Source organism: Neomonachus schauinslandi, chromosome 6 (genome assembly GCF_002201575.2).
Source record: "Neomonachus schauinslandi chromosome 6, ASM220157v2, whole genome shotgun sequence".
Taxonomy (NCBI): Eukaryota; Metazoa; Chordata; class Mammalia; order Carnivora; family Phocidae; genus Neomonachus; species Neomonachus schauinslandi.
In genome coordinates, this window is record NC_058408.1 from 20815639 (window position 1) to 20837494 (window position 21856).

The 21856-nt window shown below is 37.9% G+C and overlaps 1 protein-coding gene across 1 annotated transcript in view; it reads left to right on the forward strand.

Moving 5' to 3' along the window:
- The first annotated feature begins 7406 nt into the window (after positions 1-7406).
- The window catches only part of CDC73 (cell division cycle 73), a 111068-nt gene continuing 96618 nt past the window's right edge, over positions 7407-21856 (forward strand). Inside the window, exons 1-6 of the mRNA XM_021686657.1 lie at positions 7407-7597; positions 10016-10121; positions 12941-13010; positions 17811-17873; positions 17957-18009; positions 21305-21393. Coding sequence (XP_021542332.1) covers positions 7467-7597; positions 10016-10121; positions 12941-13010; positions 17811-17873; positions 17957-18009; positions 21305-21393 — 512 coding nt within the window. The 5' untranslated portion in view covers positions 7407-7466. The remainder of the gene's footprint in view (positions 7598-10015; positions 10122-12940; positions 13011-17810; positions 17874-17956; positions 18010-21304; positions 21394-21856) is intronic.

A 21856-nucleotide genomic window follows, 5' to 3' on the forward strand; every position in this document is an offset into this window, starting at 1 on the left:
TCTGGTTTCCTGAGCCTCAATTCCCAAAGGGAGATGTGGAAGGCCAGATGATACCAGCATCTTCAATGGGTGGCTTTACAGGAGAAGAACCCAGGGCTGAGGGCCCAGCACTTTGTGAGCAAGCAGCAAACATGATAGGATGATGCAATTAAACCAGTTCTTTTCACCTGGGGACTGAGCAGTGGTCATGTTGCAGTTACCTTGACATATTTAGTTGCCTATGGGACTTTCTACAGCAACTGTTCAGGATCAAGAGATGGATAGATAAACCTTATAGTCTGACATCCTTAGTAAAAACACTCAGGGATGCTCAGGACCCCACACTGTGCTCCTGGTGATCTCTGTTTGAAGGTCATGATGGAAGTGAAGTTTCCACCAAGATTCAGGGGAAACCTTCACTGCCACAGATTGGCACCCTTGCCTCTCTAGTCTGGACATCTGAAATCTCTTGTGTCTCCTTCTGGTGAAGGCCCTCATGCCTGGAGTGGGTGGGTAAATTTGTGCTTAACTGAGCTCTGATATTTTATTGAAGTCCTTCACATTGGGTTTTCTTTTCTTTTTGTTTCATTTTGTTTCTTTCTTTAGGAATAAAGTCTCCTGGGATCTTTCTGTTATTTGACAGATTGGTATTGTTCCTTAGTGAAACTGTTCTTGCTAGCCTTCTAACATTTTCTCCTGTGGTCTGTCTGCTTGTCTAGTTGTTTATTAGAGGACAAGTCTATAGGAAGAGGACAGGCGAAGATCTGTCTATGCTCGAGCTGGCCCCAGGGTCAGAGAAGCTCAGGTCTTTAAATCAACTTTACCTTGAGTCTCCACTTTTAAAATTATATAAAGACTTCTTCAGTAGTCTTGTCTTTGTACCCCTGCTTTGTGTAATTTCATCTGCTTGGAAGCAGGTTTGTCCAACCTGTATTTGGTGACAGCCTTTGGCCAACTTCCGGAGATAGGAGGTTGCACAAGTATCGTCTTTACGGAACAATGCAGTTATAGGGTCTCCTCAATTGAAAATTGCCGCTTCCATGCCAAAACACTGCTTCCTTAATGTTTTCACAATGTAACATTAACTCATATGCTTTTCTCTCTAACTTGCACAATTGTACCAGAAACATTTGGAATTATACTAGCCACTTTAGCTACTTTTGACAAGAACAAGATTGTTCATTTAGGAGGTGCTTTGGAACAGAAAAAGGAAGAAACCCTGATGAGGAAATTGTCTTTCGTGTGTACAAAAAAAAAAAAAAGAACTTTTTTACTTAAGGTAGAAAACACCCCTTCCTTCATATCCATACTTTGAAGATTAATAAAGGCTGGCTTTTTAAATTGTATGGCTAAATAAAATTGTCAAGGGCCCAAGTTATTCTTTAAATTAACTATAATAAAACTCGTGTGTGTGTGTGTACATGTTAAAATGGTATTTCTATATAAATTCTCTCTTTGCATAGAAAATATAAATTAGCCTTTTACAGTGGTAACTCCATATTTGTCTGAAGCTGGCTTCTTAACATTTTGTTCTGTTTTTCTCTCTCGGAAAATGTAAAGATTAACTGATGGATCAAACAAACAAACAAAAACATTTAGTTTTAATGTGCTCATTCTAGAAATATCTAGTCCAGATAAAGGAAAAATCTAAAAGAAAAAGCAGTTGTCAAATTCTTACTACTTGTTTTGTGAATCCTGAAAAGCATATTTACTGAATAACCCTTGTTACATAGTTACAAGACAAAATGACAAAGCTTTAGTTAGTTCCAAAATAAAGGAAGAGCTTTTGATATGATTCAGAGTTTTTTTTTTTTTTTAAAGATTTTATTTATTTATTTGACAGAGACAGCGAGAGCAGGAACACAAGCAGGGGGAGTGGGAGAGGGAGAAGCAGGCTTCCTGCTGAGCAGGGAGCCTGATGTGGGACTTGATCCCAGGACTCTGGGATCATGACCTGAGCTGAAGGCAGCCGCTTAACGACTGAGCCACCCAGGCGCCCCATGATTCAGAGTTTTTATATTTTAATTTACTGTATAAAAATTATGCCAACACAGTATTTTGTTTGTACAGGATTAGGGTTAAATTTTTTATGATTTAAACTTTCTAAATTTCCTATGTTGGTTTTATAAGTTAAATAAATTATCATTGTTTTTATAACATGACTAAAATTACATATAGGTATGTGTTGTACATATATGTGAATATATAAAATATATGAAAATATAAATGTATATAAAATGTATATTAACTAAATGAAATGATAGTAACAGATATCTTTTCAAGGGTTAAATTTCATGAAATTTTTATAATACTACAAATAATAAGGATTTAATGTGTTAGCTAAAATTGTAAATTCCAGATCCTTAACTAATTTTAAGACTTCATTTTATTTTATTTTTTATTTATTTATTTTTTTAAAGATTTTATTTATTTATTTGAGAGAGAGAATGAGAGAGAGCTCATGAGAGGGGGCAGGGTCAGAGGGAGAAGCAGACTCCCTGCCGAGCAGGTAGCCCGAAGTGGGACTCGATCCAGGGACTCCAGGATCATGACCTGAGCCGAAGGCAGTTGCTTAACCAACTGAGCCACCCAGGCGCCCCTTATTTTATTTTTTTAAAGATCTTATGTATTTATTTGTCAGGGAGAGAGAGAGTGAGCACAAGCAGGGAAAGCTGCAGGCAGAGGGAGAAGTAGGCTCCCCACCGAGCAGGGAGCCCAATGCAGGACTCGATCCCAGGACCCTGGTACCATGACTTGAGTGGAAGGCAGATGCTTAACTGACTGAGCCACCCAGGCATCCCTAATTTTAAGACTTTAGGCAAATGGTTAACTAACTAATCTTTTGATGCCTGGGTGGCTCAGTCTGTTAAGCTGCCAACCTTGATTTTGGCTCAGGTCATTATCTCAGGGTCCTGGGATGGAGCCCCACATCGGGTTCCCTACCCCCCCCCCACACACTCTCTCTCTCTCTCAAATAAATAAATCTTTAAAAAAGAGAGGTATTACTGCTTATCAAGATGTTAAATTTTTTTTAAAATTTTTTATTGTTATGTTAATCACTATACATTACATCATTAGTTTTTGATGTGGTGTTCCATGATTCATTGTTTGCATATAATACCCAGTGCTCCATGCAGAACGTGCCCTCTTTAATACCCATCACCAGGCTAACCCATCCCCCCAGCCCCCTCCCCTCCAGAACTCTCAGTTTGTTTCTCAGAGTCCATCATCTCTCATGGTTCGTCTCCCCCTCCGAAGACGTTAAATTTAATATGATGCATACATCTTGATCTCGGCCGGGGTAGTGTTCTCATGTGGTGAAGATGGAAACTTTGAGGCCTCTTGAGGTCTGAACTTCATAACCTTCACAGCACCACTTCTGGCACAATCTATTGGTCAGAATCCTGGGGGAGAAGAGGTTCTGCTGGAACAAGCTAATGCAGGTGCAAGTGAAAGCTCTGAAGATGTAGGCCACTCCTCTGATGCCAGAGAAATGCTAAAGCAGTACTATATTGGTGGTGTGCATTCGAATGACCTTAAACCTGAAAGTCGTAGCAGAGACCCTTCCAAAGATGCCACATGCAAATGTTGCTGGTCACACTGGATTTTGCCCATCATAGGCGCTATTGTCTTAGGTTTCCTGTATTGTTACTACACGTCAGAAGGCAAATCCTTCTGAGATTGTGTGGAGTCAGAAAGCATATCCACTGGAAGTGCGAGCTGGAGACTTGTTTGGAGGTCTCACGAGGACCTCTTCTCGAATCCTGCCAGGTGTGTGCTTCCCCCTTGGAGCTCAGATGGTTGGCCAGACATCCACCCCAGAACTGGGGCCAGTGTCCTTCATCTCCTAGAGCCTTACTCCCAAAGCACCTGCTCATTGCTCTGTGTCCTGCCAGTGGCCCTCTCTCTGCTGGCTTCCACTAGCCAAACTTTGTTTTATAATTACAATCCATATGTCCTAGTGACATCATCCTGTGGGAAAAATGTCTGCTTTCCAATACTTAGAATGCACATTAGACTTTCTTAACAGGGCAACACACTCTGGTTTTGAAACTTTTCTTTTTCATTTTTCTTTGAGGTAAATATATATATTTAAATAAATAAACACATACATATACACATGTATACTATAAATATTAATATACATATTTTAAGGCTATTGTTAAAAACTTCAAACATCAGTGCACCTGGGTGGCTCAGTTGGTTAAGTGTCCAACTCTTGATTTCAGCTCAGGTCATGATCTCAGGGTCATGGGATCAAGCCCCACATCAGGCTTTGTCCCTCTTCCTCTGCTCCTCCCCTCGCTGGCTCTCTTCCTCTCTCTCTCTCTCAAATGAATAAATAAAATCTTTTTAAAAACTTCAAATATGTTAATTATTTCTATATATATTCATTTGTGCCTAAATATACACATATATCAAGGTATATTTATAAATCTTATATTGACAATAGTTATGCGAATAATGTACAAAAAGAGTAAAGTTAGAATATGGGTGTTTTTTTGTGTAAGAAGATTCCGTTATTCTGTGTCCAAATTAGTAGATGTTCCCTTTGTCACCAAAATATTTGTTAATTCTTAGTGCTTTATCACATTCTTAAACAATTTTGAAGAGATTCCTCTTTACTTTTGAAAAAATTCAGCCTGCTTCTCCCTCTCCCTCTGTCCCTCCTCCCCACTTGTGCTCTCTCTCTCAAATAAATAAAATCTTAAAAAAGAATAAAAAGATGTACCACTTTCTCCTGATTGCTAGACATTTATTCTATCAGGAGAATTCAAACTGAAAATTGCTAGGAATTCTTTGGAAGCTGATGACTGGAGAAGTGGAAAGCTTTCACCCAAGACAAAGAAACAAGACTAATTTTCCAATTTTTTTTTTTAAGATTTTATTTATTTGACAGAGAGAGAGACAGCAAGAACAGGAAAACAAGCAGGGGGAGTGGGAGAGGGAGAAGCAGGCTTTCCGCAGAGCAGGGAGCCCAATGTGGGACTCCATCCCCGGACCCTGGGATCATGACCTGAGCTGAAGGCAGACACTTAACGACTGAGCCACCCAGGTGCCCACTAATTTTCCAATATTTTTCTGGTTAGTTTTCTACGTTTTTAGTACTAATCTTGCCTTTTATTGTATTTTGCAATGAACATCACTGAACGAATACTAGTAGTATTTGCACGGGATTTAAACAAAAAAAAAAATGATCTACACATTTCTTTAACTGTTATAAGCAACAAATTACTAATGTCATATCTCATTACATTGAGTTTACAAATCACTACCCTCAAACTCACAATTTATCCTAAAAGAGACTGTCTGGTCATTGCTATAGACTGAATTTGTGGTCACTCCCTTTTTCCTTCTACCACGTGAGTATGCAATGTGAAGACTGAGGTCTATGAACCAGAAAGCAGCCTCTCACCAGACAATGACTCTGCTGGCAACTTGACCTTGGATTTCCTAGCCTCTAGAACTATGAGAAAGAAATTTCTGTTATTTATAAGCCCCTCCAGTCTATGGCATTCTCTCATAGCAGCCTGAATGGACTAAGTCATTGTTTGTGTATGAAATAAAATTAAGTATCATTTGAGGGAACTATTGTTGATTCTCCTAATTTACCCATCAAATCTTGAGTTTGTTGAACTCATCTATCCATTTATTAATTTAACATTTTCTAGGAGGCAGTAATGTGCCAAATAATGTGCTAGACACTAGGATATGATGACACAGGTCTATTGCCCTTCAGTTTTGCAGGAAGAGGCAGGCAAGTAAATAATGGCGGTCAAGGAGCGCCTGGGTGGCTCAGTTGGTTAAGTGACTGCCTTCGGCTCAGGTCATGATCCTGGAGTCCCTGGATCGAGTCCCTGGATCGAGTCCCTGGATCGAGTCCCGCATCGGGCTCCCTGCTCGGCAGGGAGTCTTAGGGAAAAAAAAAAAAAATGGCGGTCAAGTAATACTGGGTGCTCTGATACAAGTATGATTAGAGAATGTGGGAGATCAGAGAGTAGTAAGTTCTTTGTAGTAACTGTTTTTGCAGTGAGATCCAGGAAAATACCACAGGGATGGGTGCATTTGCACAACAGACAAAATTTCTCAAATTCATTTGCAAAATGGCTATAGATAGTATAGGAAGCGAATCACACACTTTTATATCCCTCTGTATTGCACATAATAAAAATGGATCCCTTTCAAAGCAGGTCAAGGTATTTGGTTATATCAATAAAGAAGTTGCCTTCCCACCCCCTCCTTTCTACTACAGTACAAGGAATAAAAAAATTATGGGCCCCACAAGATGATTGTTTTAAGGTACGCAGGCCACAGTATATTGAATTTAAATCGTTTCCAGCATGGCAAGGACACCCTTTAGCCTTCTGAGTGCCAATAAAGAATCAAGTAATCCGAAAGTGTTCTAATTCTGACAGTTTGGAGTTTGTGTTTTCTAACTTTTTCATTAGCATCTTTGAACAGAGCCATTTAAACGTACCTCTTTAGGGCTGGCAGGGAGAAGGGGCCAGGATGGAAAAAGTCATCATCTAAGGAATTGAAGTGGAAGATCCAACATTTACGATATTTTGATGATTTGCTAGATGCTTTCTTTCATCTTATTCTCATACTAACTCCTTTTCTCCAGTAACCAAATTAATGCTATGAGAAGGTATGTATCGTAGCCAATGTCAAACAACAGCTAACAAATACAGGTATCCGGGATTGATCTCCTCCGGACTAGGTCATTACCACTATGTGAATACACTAAAAACAAAACAAAACACCCCCAAACTAAGCCCCCCAAAACCTCACCCTTCTAAAGGGTTTTAATAAGATCACTAAGACTTAGAGGCCATTTAATGGGTCCCATTTAGTTGGTAAGGTAATCCTAGTGTTTTACAAATCTTCTGCCAAGCTCAAGTCCTTCCAAAGGAACGAGCCGAAAGCCTTTGACCGCAAAGCGGGTCCGCGATCACTCAGCGCGTGCTCAAGGAACGCAAGCATGCCGCTTCCTTGCAGGTGCGCGCGCACCTGTCGCTAGCCGCGTGAGCGCCGCGAGGGAGGGAGGTACGTGTCCGTGCGCGTGCGCCAGGCAATATTCCCCGTACGTGCGCCGTACGTGGGCGCGGTGTCCCTGCGCTCGGAGTTTCGGGCCGGCATTCGGCCCCGTGCCGAGTGGGAGTCTGGGAGGGGCGTGTTCCTGGGTGGTCGCAGCTCCCCCTGGTGGCGGCCCTGCAGCGCTGGAGGCGCGCAGTCAGGCGTTCTCCGAGGGCAGCCGGCGGCGGGGCCTTGCCTTATAGCGCGGGGTCCTCGGCGGCCTGGGTGTCTACTGCCCCAGCTGCTGTCGTAGGCGAGGACGGCTGCTAGTGCGGCTGCTGTTGGTTCGCGGCGGCGGCGGCGGCGGCGGAGGAGGAGGAAGAGGGCGAGGCGACAGGGAAAGAAGGAGGCAGGCGCGGCGGCGGCGGCTTCGCCCGGGGCCGGCGGCGGCGGCGGCGAGGGGGGGGAAGATGGCGGACGTGCTCAGCGTCCTGCGACAGTACAACATCCAGAAGAAGGAGATTGTGGTGAAGGGAGACGAAGTGATCTTCGGCGAGTTCTCCTGGCCCAAGAATGTGAAGACCAACTATGTAGTTTGGGGGTAAGTCCGGCATGGCTGTGGCCTGGGGATGGCCGGGCAGAGTTGGGCGCCCCCAGGCGACCTCTTTCCTAACCCCTCCCCCCGATTCCCTTTGGGGATGGAGGAAAAAACGGGTCTCTGGGTAAAAGTTTCTCTCTAGAAAAGAAGTTACCCTTTTAGGTGAGGAGGGCATAGGCGAAGGTGCGTCTGGAGTGGTCCATTTTCTTTAAGTCTTTTAGGACGCCAAAGGGAAAGGTACCAAGGGAGTTCCTGACTTTTCTAGTTCATTTTTGCCGGTATGTGTCGAGTGTTAGCAGTGGGTGTAGGTGCAGAAGAGGGCACACCGTCCGGTCCTGGAGACGTCTTTTTGTGTTCTTTAGTTTTTTCTTTCTCTTCGAGGCTACCATGTGTTGTTAACTATCCCTGCTGCCCCTTGCAGCTCCTGGTCTGTTTCTTTTCCTTTCGTAATTCCCTCAAGAAGAGAGAAGGGAACCAACTACGTGAAGTTAGAACGGGAAAAAGATTTGGTCACTTTGGAACAGAGTCCTCAAAACCCGTGTCAGAGGGGAAGGCATCCTCAGGGAGAAAGTTACTGGTGAAATGGGGTGAGCTTTATAGATCTAAGTAAGATACTGATGGTGTTGTGTGGTTTTAGGAAATGCGTTTTAAAGAGAAATGTTTTGGAACGTTGATCCATGCGGGGTTTTCTGAATTTAAGTCATTAAGGAAAATATCTAGAAATAGGTCCTATAATCGTTTGGGGCCTTTTTAGTGATGTTTCTGTCACTGGTATTTCATTTGGATAATTAGAACTTTGGGCCAGAACTTCCATACTCATTTTGCTTGATTGAATGGGAGCACTAGGCTTTATGATGGAAAGCCAAGGAAAATTTAGTTTGTTGGTTTCTAGTTTTTTGGCCTTGAGGGCTTATGATTCGATTAGCTTTATGAAATGTTGATGCAGTGACATCATTCTGAGTTTCCTGCATTTTGTCCTTTCAAAAGAATTTGCACAGACACAATTATATTTGATTGGAATTTTAACTGATTTTTTTCTTTAAAAAATGGTTAAAGAGTAGTCACAGTGTAGGGTGGTTCAGTCTGAGAAATAGAAAAATTTCTTAGCATCTTGGTCCCTGACTCAAAGGAGGTTAACTTAATCAGAGTAGATGAGATAAAACAGATAGATTACTTGGTAAGAATTGCATTCTGGCCCGTAAGAGAGTTATCACTTCTAGCTTGGGGTATTAGAAAAGGTTTCGTAGAAGTGTGTTTGGGATGTAGATGTGCTACGAATTTTTCTTGAACAACTGAGTAAGCTTTAAAGAATGGGTAAAGAACTTGAGGGTGACATGATGGGTTAGATCTTAAAGGACATGCTTAAGGGCATGAGAGCTGGAAGGGAAATGTTTTGATAGTTCAGTGAAGCTAGTGGTGAAAAGGGACTGCTTAGGATAGATTTCAAACTTTAACAACAGTGAATTACACTAATAAATACATTTTCATTTCATTTATTCGTCTCTGCACGTGTACATATGTCCAACTTCATAACTGTAAACAATAGTTATCCTTATTGCATGCTGTACATTGTGTTACTTTGCTTTTTTATTATGTTTAAATAACCTGGTTACTTGTATATCACATTTCAGAGTACAAAAATTGGTAGTGATATATGATTTGAAATATGTCAGTTTAGAGGAAAAGTGGAAATGCAGGCTAGAGAAATGTAGGTTGGGGCTGATTACTTTGGGCTGTATTCAGATGAATTTAAATAATACATTGACATTTTTAGGTGAGGATAATGTAGTAGGAAGGGTGAGATTGGACACTAATATTGTTGAGCAAATAGTATTACGTGCTTTCATTAAAGAGCCTGCACCTCTAAACTGCATTGTTTTATCACAGGTAGAATTCAGTATGGTTTTACATCATTGGTTTAATTTGAGGGATGTCATAAGAATTATACCTCTGAAATTCATTGTTGTGTTTACTGTAAGAATGTTGCTAAGGATGGTGTTTAGCAGTATCTTACTTAGGAGACATAGGATAAATTTCTTCTAAGTTTAGCACTGGCAGTAGTTGTGCTTCTCCTAGTCAGTTTGTTTTCTCTTGTGGATCCTCTCCAGTCTATAACTGATTAGATTTCTCTCTCTATTGACAAAAACCAGAACCAAATTTGGGCCAAATTCTAAAAAGTGTATAGTGCCTTAGAGTATGAATATGGTATGCTTTCCTTCTTGCTTTTTGTCATTGTCTACCTTTGTGTTCTTTGCTTTAATGACAGTTCCACTTACTAAATTTCATACTTTATGGGTATTTTTGTTAGTCATATTAAATCCATTGTTGGGTAGCAAAGTAAGTATAGATAAGTTCGTACATATAATTAAGTCCAAGGAGTTGAATTAAAATTGAGTAAAAATCTTGTCTTAATTATTTCAGGACTGGAAAAGAAGGCCAACCCAGAGAGTACTACACATTGGATTCTATCTTGTTTCTACTTAATAATGTGCACCTTTCTCATCCTGTTTATGTCCGACGGGCAGCTGTAAGTACAATTCATTTTAAAACTTTTTTGGTTTTTTTTTTTTTTTTGGATGGTAGGTATCATTTTGTCATTGTGCACTGAAATAAAGTTCTCAGACACTAGTCTTCTACAAGGGAGAACAGCCCTGCAGGGCCAACACTCAGATTGGTGTCTGAGAACTTTATTTCAGCACGCGACAACATTTGGCGCCAAACAGGGACCTCTTCAGGACTCAATAGCGTCCTCGTCCACAGTGCGGACAACATCATTTGGCATGGATCACTTCCCTCATGGGTTTCAAATCAAAAGAATAAAAGGTTTGTCTGTATGAAGTTCTACTGGAGGGTCAAAATTAGATCACTGTGATTTATGCAGATTTTTAAATCTATGACTTTCATGTAAAACATGGGCACTGTTTACAAGAACAGAAGTTTTGAAGGCATTTGTAGGAATGTTTTAAGAAATTCATAAGCCTGTGGAAGGACCCTGAAATTCAGAACTCTAGTTTAACTAATCTCAAGACTTTTGGGGGGGGGCATCAAAAAGAATCAAGATTAACAGACAACTTTAAAATTAAATTTTTAATCAATTTAATAAACGTTTTTATTACTTTATTGACAAACTCATTTGTTTTCAGTTTTGCCTGCCTTCAGCATGTCAGTATTTGAACACTGCACTTCTGAATAGGAAATAAATATTCAGCATCTAATACATATAAAAGAAGTAATATATAGGGTGAAACTACTTGAGATTTGAGAAATAGTGGGATAAAAATAACGGCATTTCTATAAACTATGTTACCTCGTCTTAAATCTTTAAAAACTGAGTTAGGCAGGGGCGCCTGGGTGGCTCAGTTGGTTAAGCGACTGCCTTCGGCTCAGGTCATGATCCTGCAGTCCCAGGATCGAGTCCTGCATCGGGCTCCCTGCTCAGCAGGGAGTCTGCTTCTCCCTCTGACCCTCCCCCCTTTCATGCTCTCTATCTCATTCTCTCTCAAATAAATAAATAAAATCTTTAAAATATATATATAAAAATAAAAACTGAGTTAGGCAGTAATTAGAATCTTTTGTTGGCTACATTATTCATTTTGTGGTAATAAAGATGATCCAGCTACTTGGTTTACATTTAGAAATTATATTATTGGGAAATGGTTGTAGCATGTACTGATGGCTGTAATTGTTACCTTTCTTCACATAAGATTTAAATCTTTTGTTTTTCTTAAATACTTCACAGACTGAAAGGGCAGAATTCTATAATTCTAGGGTTCTACAAATTTTGTTTTTTCCTCTTTTGTGTTATTTGCTCTTTCTTGTGAGCACACCATTTCTGAAATAAGTTTTCCTGAGCTATAGCTACTATTTTAGTGTGAGTAGACTTGTATCTTTCTCAGTTGGCTGTATTAGGTCCATAATTCATTAGTAACCAAATGATGAAAAGTGTTATCAGACTTAGAAACAGTAATTTAAAGAAAATTAATTCGAGCACCTGCGTGGCTCAGTCATTAAGCATCTGCCTTCAGCTCAGGTCGTGATCCTGGGGTCCTGGGATTGAGCCCCAGATCAGGCTTCCTGCTTCGTGGGAAGCCTGCTTCTCCCTCTCCCACTCCCCCTGCTTGTGTTCCCTCTCTCGCTGTGTCTCTCTCTGTCAAATTAAAAAAAAAAAAAAATGTAAAAATTAAAAAAAAAAGAAAATTAATTCAAATCTTTTAATTATTTATGATATACTCCATGTAGGCTAGTTTTTAAAAACAAGCACACAAAAACCTGTAGGCTCTTAAATGTTTATACTCCCAGCAGAAATTAAAATTTAGCCTGCCCTTTAAAAAAAAGTTAATTTTAAGTGATTAAGTATAGTTTATTTCTATCATCAAGGACTGTGTGCAGAATGGTGCAGTAGTCAGTATGAGATAATTAGCCAAAGGATTCTTGTTACTTCATTTTTGCTTGTATAAAGTGGCAAAGGGATTTTAATATATAATCTTGCAGCCACCAGTCATTCTTGTACTCATGTGTTGTTGATATTATAAAAATGATAGGAAAATTGTGGTAATTACAGGATTCATTGAATTCATGGCCCGAAGATGACTTGGTGACTAAAGTATACAGTTTTGTTTTGCATACCTCTTTACAAACTGCTAATGTAGGAGATTAAAGGAAAATATCCATTTTACCAAAATAGATGCATTTTCCAGGTTTAATTTTTTAATCTTTTCCCCTTCCTTATAGAATTTGTATACACTGAGGGGTAAGAAAGAAATGTGTAATGTGGAAAGTAACCACCATTAATGGTTTCCTATATAATCTCCTAAGTATTTTCCCATGCTTAAATAACACATACCTATTGTTAATTATGAAAACTTAAGCTAATGGCTAAGTTGGTGTATTTTGGAGTTCAAGTAGAATATTTTGAGGAAGTCTGTTTTGTGTTTGAGGCAAAAAGGCACTTGGGAATATGTAAAATGAGCAGGCAATAGGACTAAAAAGATAATTGCCTAAAGCATGCGAAGTATCATGAGTAAAATAAAATACTTAAGGTAAGCCAAGGGAACAAAAAAGATTGGAATTGATATTTTGAAGAGGGATGGGTCATTTTTTCATTTCTGATGATTATTTTTTATATATCTTATTTGAATTTCAAGAATGAAGTTATTAAAGTTAATATTCTTAAAATTTTTCAAGACTTTTATTGGGTTTTTTAGCCTAGTTCCGTAAAGATAAGATCCTAAGTAAATGTTACCGAGATACGTTGGAATGAAATTCATACATTACATAATGTTTGTCTTTATTATGTTTCGCATAATTGTTGTTGTTTTGATAACTAATTTAAAATTTTGACTTCAGACTGAAAATATTCCTGTGGTTAGAAGACCTGACCGAAAAGATCTACTTGGATATCTCAATGGTGAAGCATGTGAGTAATTTTTTAACTTGCTCTCACTCTTAAATAGCCATTGTTTCTTTGCTTGCCCTGTGAAATAAGCAGTGGAAAGAGAATTTGTATTTTCACTAAAAAATTAACCTACCAGCAACATATGTGTGCATATACTCTCCATTCTTTTCTGTTATGGTGAATGCACTATTTTCGCTCCTAAGGCCAGTCACCACTTCCCTGTCTATAGATTCCATTTCCTTTCACACTCTGAAAGACTTTGCCTTTGTGAATTGTTGCTTCTCTCTTACATCATCATCTTTCTCCTTTTCTCTGCATTCCCTTTAAAATGCATACTGTAAGATCTCTCATTTAAAAACAGTTTTTTGACCCCACATTCCTAGTATCTACTGTTGAATTTGTCTTCTCCTTTTTATTGCAAAATTCTTTGTTAACAGTTGTGTGATATCACTGCCTACCTCTTGAATCCCCCACTCTAATCTGACTTTCCTACTCACAGTCTCACTAAAATTACTGTTGTAAGGTCAATACTGACTTAGGGCTTATCAATTCCTTTAGTGTCTTATCCATATCAACACTGTTGATTACTCCCTTTTGGAAAGCCTTTCTTCACTTGCATTTGGGGCACCAGACTCTTGATTCTCTTTCTATTCGTTACCCATCTCTCATTTTATTTTGCTTACTTATCTTCAGCACTGACCTATTCCTAAGCTCAAGTTATAAATCCACTGTCCACCTCTTTCCTTGGATATTTAATAGGTATGTGAAATACAACATATCTGAAATAGAATGCTGATTCCCTCCTTCCCTTCACCCCTTAAACAAAACTAAAATAGCAGGTCTGGTCTCCCAGTATTTCCATCACAATAAATGCTTTCCCATTCATGGAGTTGTTAGGCCAGAAACCCTGGAAAAAATCTTTGGTTACTTTGATGAATTTCATGAACAAGTCCTTTTCTTTAACTTTAAAAGTATGACAGTTTCTTAACCATTCTACTCCCACCATGTTTCATTCTTCCCCTTTAGACTTGCATAGCTTTCTTAAGGTCCCCACTCTATAATTTCCCGTATAGTCTTTGCCTACCCATTAGAGTGACCTGTTTTTGAAAACACATATAAACTTGATTGTGTCACTTATTTGCTCAAGCCCATCCTGTGGCTTCCCGTCATACTTAGAATAAGGCCCACAGTCTTTATCCTATCCTGACCTACGTGATCTTGCTTCTGCCTAAATCTCTGTGGCCTCATCTTCTTCCAACTTTCTTTGCTCGCAGCAGTCCAGTCTTGTTGGTTCTTTTAATAAACTATCCTAACTTTTCAAGCCTTTGTACTTGCTGTTTTCTCTGTGTTCAGTTGTTTCTCTACATTGTCACATGTCTTACTTCTTACCACCTCATTCACATCTGTGCTTAAATCTTCTGTCAGAAAGAACTTACCATTCTAAAATACAGAATTGCAGTGTTTTCCCACATATGCCCATGTATGTACAGCATCTTCCTGATTTATTTTTCATCAAATCCCTTACATTGACTTGAAATTACATATTTGTTTACTTAATATATTGTCTGCCCCACTAGAGGATAAACTGTAAGAGGGCAGACAGTTGTTAAATACCCAGCATTTTAGAACAGTGGTTAATAGTGGGTGCTTACCTGTATAAATGAGTAATCATTAACTTGGTGTCTTAAAGAATATGAATAAAGAGGTATAATAAATTGATATATAAATTGATGAGTATGAATAAATTGATATAATCTTAGAATAATATGAATAATCAATATAAGACTGATTGGCCCTAACCTTCCTTGGGGTGGAGTTTATTACCTTTAAGTCATTAATAGCTGTCTTATCACATATTGTGCTCCACGGCTATAACAGTAAGATTGATTTGCACAGAGTCTCTTGCATAATGGAAAGACCATCATCAAGAGTCTTGTCTTTCTGTACTGTCCTCACTGAACATTCAGCAAGTACTTATGAGTGGTATTCTTTTTTTTTCTTTTTTTTTTGATTTATTTATATATTTATTTGAGAGAGAGAAAGCGGGCACCTGTGCACGAGCAGTAGGGAGGGGCAGAGGGAAAGGGAAGGAGAATCTCAAGCAGACTCCTCCCTGATTGCCAAGCCCAAACTGGGACTCCATCTCACGACGCTGCAATCATGACCTGAGCTGAAATTAAGATTCAGATGCTCGGGCGCCTGGGTGGCTCAGTCGGTTAAGTGACTGCCTTCGGCTTAGGTCATGATCCTGGAGTCCCGGGATCGAATCCCGCATCGGGCTCCCTGCTCGGCGGGAAGCCTGCTTCTCCCTCTGACCCTCCCCCCTCTCATGTGCTCTCTCTCTCTCTCTCATTCTCTCTGTCTCAAATAAATAAATAAATAAAAATCTTAAAAAAAAAAAAAAAAAGATTCAGACGCTCAACCGACTGAGCCACCCAGGTGCCCCTTGAATGGTTATTCTTAAAGGCATTGTACTCGGTGCTATACAAAATGCAAAATTCGTGTCCTGAACATGTTTACCATCGTGAAAGATAGACTGATAAAATAAGGGTTAAAATCTGGGGAGAGGATTGAGGCGGGATTCTAATTCTGCTGTGAGGAGAATGGAGTTGAGGAAGATAGGCAAAGCCTTTTTTTTTTTTTTTTAAACCATATGGTGCACTCGTTAGATTTTTTTTGCTTCAGAAGATCTGGTATAGAGTCTAGGATTCTCTATTTTTTAAAACTGTCTCAGGCAAGCTTGATAAATAGGCTGGTTAGTGGGGGAGAGTACTTTAGGGCAAGTAAATGGTTTTTCTTTTCAGAAACAAGAAAAAAGTTCCCCATTATTCATCCATGTCATTACCTGTAGTTTCTATAGGACAAAAAAATTGAGTCATCAAGTATATTCCTTTGCCAATTTTATTTTTTTTATTTTTTAAAGATTTATTTTTATTTATTTATTTGACCAAGAGATAGAGCCAGAGAGCACAAGTGGGGGGAGATGGGATGGCAGAGGAAGAAGGAGAAGCAGGCTCCCTGCAGGGAGCCTGATGCGGGGCTCTATCCCAGGACTCTGGGATCATGACCCAAGTCGAAGGCAGACGCTTAACCAACTGAGCTACTCAGGCGCCCCTCCTTTGCTATTTTTAAAACAAATTGTTGAATTAATGGTTTAATGAACAAGTTGAGGAAATATTAAGACATTCCATGTTCTTAGACAAGAAGACGTAACAGCTTAAAGATGTCAGTTCATAACATAGATTATATATTTAACATAATCCCAATAAAAATCTCTACAGTTTTTCTTGAGGGAAGGGTGGAATAGACATGATGATTCTAAAATCCATTTGGTAAAAGTAAATGTCATAAAAGTTTGGAGAAGAGCAATGTGAAAATACTATTCTAGGGTTCAGAACTTATTATAAAGCCCTAGTAATTTAAAAAATGTGAATAAACTGATAGAACAATTTTTTATCTGTTAAATGTTAAATTATGTGAATTTGACACAACTAAAAAGATAGGTCAAATTAGTGGGGGAAAGATAGGATTATTCAAGTAATAGGTTGGTAAAAATTAAAAAGTTCTGTATTATTAAAAAAAAGACCTGACAAGTTGGGAAAAAATACTTCAACTCATCACAGTGAAAGGACCAGTCTTACTGATAATATGAAGTGGTCCTAGAAATACATGCATAAAAGACCAACAACCCAATAGATTATAGTCATAAAATTCAAAGAAAAGGTGATGAGATCGTATGAAAAATGTTTATTTCACTCATAATTATAAATCGAAACTATATAGAGATAGCATTTTTTTTACTTCATTGATAAAAATTTATCAGTTTAATAATACACTTTTGAGTCTCTGAGGAAACCGATACCCTAATATATTTTTAGTTGTCGTGTCAATTGATACAACTCCCACTGAAGACATTTGGCAGTATCTATTATTACAAAATCAACCCAGAAATCCTACATCTGGGACTTTATCCTAGGGGTATATTTGAAAATGAATGAACAATGTGTTATTGTTTGTAGTGGCAAAAACCTGTCAGAGTTGAACTGCCCGTGGATAGATAGGGAACTAGTTAAATGAATTATAATTACCCCATACATTAAATACTATGTAGATTTAAAAAGAAAGTTAAAGAATGCTCCACATCCTGATATGTTAGAGCTCTATTGTTAGGTCAAAAAAGAAAGGTTCAGGACAGTGTGTATAGTATGCTACATTTTTTGTTAAAAAAAGGGAAAAATAAAAGCATAACTTTGTATTTCTTGTAACTACAGAAAGAAACTAGAAAGATACATGAGACTGTCAAATAATTATGTAGGGTGGTGAGAACTAGGTGGATGGGGACTGGTACATCTTTTTGTTAGTTTCATTATTTTGAACCATTCAAAAATTAAATGATTTAATTTAAAAAATATTTTTTACCAATTGTGAATAACTAAAAATTGCATTTTTTAAGGTGAATGCTAACTTAAAAAAAGCTTTTTCCTTTATACATATATGTTTATGTATTTATGTTTAGATACATTTTATGTTCATGTGTGGTAATTAACATCAGAGTATATGTTCTTTGAAGTGACCAGTTGATTCCACATTTTCACAATAATTTGTAAGCTAAATTATTAAAAAATTTGTCCTTTTACAGCCTTTTAAATACAGATTAATCTTTTATAATGTTTTTATAAAACGGCTTTAAAACTTTTTTTCCTGGGGAAATCACTGTATATAAAGTAAGAAATAACAAATATTGAGCATTTCACTTGTAATAATGTCAAGTGTATGTGTTCAAATATTGGTCTTCTCACATAAATCTTTTTAAATCTTCAGCAACATCAGCAAGCATAGACAGAAGTGCCCCTCTAGAAATAGGTCTTCAGCGATCTACCCAAGGTACATTTTGTCACATATTTATATTGAACATTCAAAAACTTACTCCAGAACGATGTACTTACTTACTTTTCTTTTCTTAAAAGTGAAACGAGCTGCAGATGAAGTTTTAGCAGAAGCAAAGAAACCACGCATTGAGGTAATGGGACTTTATTTTACATGTGAATTGTAGTATTACAAAATTGGGTTTGTATATGAATAAGAATTCTTTCTCATAGTAGTCCTAGGAGCTTTTTTTCTGGAAAAATTGTTGTAGTATAATGAATGTTTGATTAATAGTAGCTTGAGCTATAGTTTGAGATCTCTTACGTAAGCTGTGTGTTGGACAAATCACTTTCTTTTATATACTTATTGACGAAAGTGTTGGGCTAGGTCAGGAGTTGGAAAACTTCTTCTGTAAGGGATCATATAGTAAATATTTTAGGCTTTTTGGGCTGTTTAGTGTCTGTCCAGTTATTCCACCCTGCTATTATAGCGTGGAAGCAGGAAGAGGCAATACATAAATGAACTGGCAAGGCTGTATTCCAGTAAAATTTTATTTTGTATTTATTTATTTTTTAAAAGATTTTATTTATTTATTAGAGAGAGAGAGAGAGAGAGCACAAGTAGGCAGAGAAGCAAGCAGAGGAAGGGGGAGAAGCAGACTCTCCACTGAGCAGGGAGCCCGACGCGGGGCTCGATCCCAGGACCCTGAGATCATGACCTGAGCCGAAGGCAGACGCTTAACCGACTGAGCCACCCAGGCGCCCCTCCAATAAAATTTTATAAAACAGATGGTGAGCCTGCCTTTGGGTTGTAGTTTGCCTGCCCCTGGAATAAGATGGTGTGAGAATTTGCTTCACTATTAAGAACTGTGAACATGAAGTGCTTATTACAGTTATTTCTTTTTTTTTTTTTTTTAAAGATTTTATTTATTTATTTGAGACAGAGAGAATGAGAGAGACAGAGAGCACATGAGAGGGGGGAGGGTCAGAGGGAGAAGCAGGCTCCTTGCTGAGCAGGGAGCCCGATGTGGGACTTGATCCAGGGACTCCAGGATCATGACCTGAGCCGAAGGCAGTCGCTTAACCAACTGAGCCACCCAGGCGCCCCTACAGTTATTTCTTAAAATACTGGTGTATGTTAGGGGGTACCTGGATGGCTCAGTCAGTTGAACATCCTACTCTTGGTTTCAGCTCAGGTCATGATCTCAGGGTCATGCACTCAGCTGGAGTCTGCTTGAGATTTTCTCCCTCTGCTCCTTCCCCTCCTTGCGTGTGCCCCTTCTTTCTAAAATAAATCCTTAAAAAAAGTACTGGTGTATTAGGTTGCATGTTTTTTGTAGTGTTTTATAGCCAGCAAGTGGAATACTAATATTGGTAAATAAGGATAGTTCACATGAAATAGAAGCTGTATAGGAAATGCAGTTACCTTTAGAAAGAAAAATCGTTCAACGGCTAGGGTACTACAGAAGAAAGTTAAGTCTTAGAAATTAGCTATTTATTTAAATTTTTTAACAAGCGTCAGATCAGTTACATATAAAACCCCCTGACAGTGGAAGATTATGTACTAGAGGTACACTTAACATCTGAGAAATGACTGAACTGGTCCATGTATCAATTAATAATATAGAAATAACACTTGTAGTCATCACTAATGTTAATATTACTGGAAACCATAAATCTTTCCCTTTCACACTTGTATAAAAATCAAATAGTTGTACCTTTTGCCTGCTACATAAACAATAAAGCTAAGGATAAAAAGGTAAATGTTAAAGGGACAGGGTTGTTGGTAAGTATGTTCTATATAATCATTGACAGAATTTGATGCTAAAACAGTACAATTTTATTTTAATTAATTATAAAACAATTTTAATTAAGCATACTCTGAGACATGGACTTGATGTATTTTAGTTAATGATCATAATGATAATTAGCTCATTGTTTCTCCTCTGTTCCGGGTTACTTTTGTATACTTTATGTATATTAACTCATGTAATCCTCAACCACAACCTCCTGAAGTTGGCAGTACTATGCATGTCATCAATGAGCAAACAAACCCCTCAGAGAGAGTAAGTTATTTGTTGATGTTCACAGAACCAAGATTGGAGCCCAGACTATCTGGCTTCTAGCCATTCTACTATATATACTGACTACAAATTTTGTAGCAGTAAAACGAAAGTTTTCACCAGCTCTATCTGTATGAAAGAAGGTTGTGACCCATTGTGAACAAAATGAGTGAATTTAGACACACTACTTATTTGGAAAAATCTGAATTTACAGTTTAATTATTTGAAATAAATTGAACATGACAAAAATGCTAATTTGCTAGGATACCATTAACTTGAAACATCAGCAAGAATATCATAATAAAATTCTTTGCAGAGTATTTATAGAGTTAAAATGATTTACATAAACAACTATGTTACATAAACAGTTTTCAGTTCAGTGTATATATATTGGGAACCTGCAAGGCACTGTGCTAGGAGAAAAACCTTGAGGGCAGAGATTCTGATCTAATCTGATTAAAATCTAGGCTGCAGTTGTCTTTAAAATCAGTAGTTTCCTAAGGAACTTGAGTAATTTGTGTTATACCTTCATTACAAATGGCTAAAATTTAATGCATTTTGCTTAAATACTATCTTTGCATTCATGTCAGCAAAATGTTTTAAATGATAGGTTAATATTAGAGCATGAATTGGATGGAGCACAACATTGAATATACTGCTGCTTTTTATACAATATCATATTTTGTTAGCCATAGACACTAACTCTGTTCCTTAGTTTTCTCATTTGTTGAATGTGGGCATTGAACTAGATCAAGTTTTGTTTTTAACCGAACACTTTCCAGACTAAATTTTATCTGAAATTCTAACATGCAGGTTAGAGAAAAGCTGAGCTACCAGGGTTGAACTCAGAGAAGTGGCCCATGAGGCACTTTGTAGGAAATGCCTAATGTTCTAAGGAACATGCTTTGAAAACATTCAAGTTTCACTTCTGGTCATTAGAAATCCTGATGGATTCAGGACCTGGGGCAACAGGTGCAAAAAACTATCTCCAAAATGAAATTTTTTACTGTGGTGAAGGCTTTTCATAAAATTTAGTGATAAATTTTCCTGAAGAGAAGGAATTTATTTGTGGTATAATACCTTTATGAATAAAAATAGGTATGATACATTACAGGAAGAACGTTTAATCATAGAAAAAAGTTGCTGAAGTTCTTTGGTAAGCTTTTAATCAGTTCTACTCTTATGTGATCCAACATGTATTTATTATTGTTGTCTTTATGTAACTAGAAGTAATCTTAAAATCAAGCTGACTTAAGGCAGCGATGCTTGGCATGTTATAGGCAGGAACTTATGTAAGGAAAAGTTACATGTTGTTTTTTTGTTGTTGTTTTTGCTCTACAAGTTAAATAAAAATGTGCAATATTCACTAACCAGTGATTATTTTCAGGATGAAGAGTGTGTGCGCCTTGATAAAGAGAGATTGGCTGCTCGTTTGGAGGGTCACAAAGAAGGGATTGTACAGACTGAACAGATTAGGTAAGATTTTCTTTAGTAGAAAGTGTTAATTGTATATGGAAAAGGAGATATCAATATGTTACCTACATTTACCTTTACCTCTTGCATTTATTATGTGCTTCTGTGCCCTAAGTTCAAAAGAAGATGTGTGGGCATGTTTTATGGTAGGGGAGATTGAAAGTTAATTAAGCTTTCCGGAAAGCCTTCTTGGTTCTATTACCATATTGATCTTCCCTTTTTTAAAATTCCTCCATAACCAAGTCTCTCATTTATTTTGTGATCTCTTGTTGATTTATAGCAGAGGTCAGCAAACTTTTTTTGTGTAGTGACACATAATTAAATACTTTCAGCTTTGAAGGTCACATGGGGGTTTTTTTGGTAACTAATGCTTGTGGTAGGGAAAGCAGTCTATGATTGCTTCATTCATAAAAGAATTGGCATGGCTGGATTTGGCCTGTAATATTTTGTTGATCCCTGATTTTTA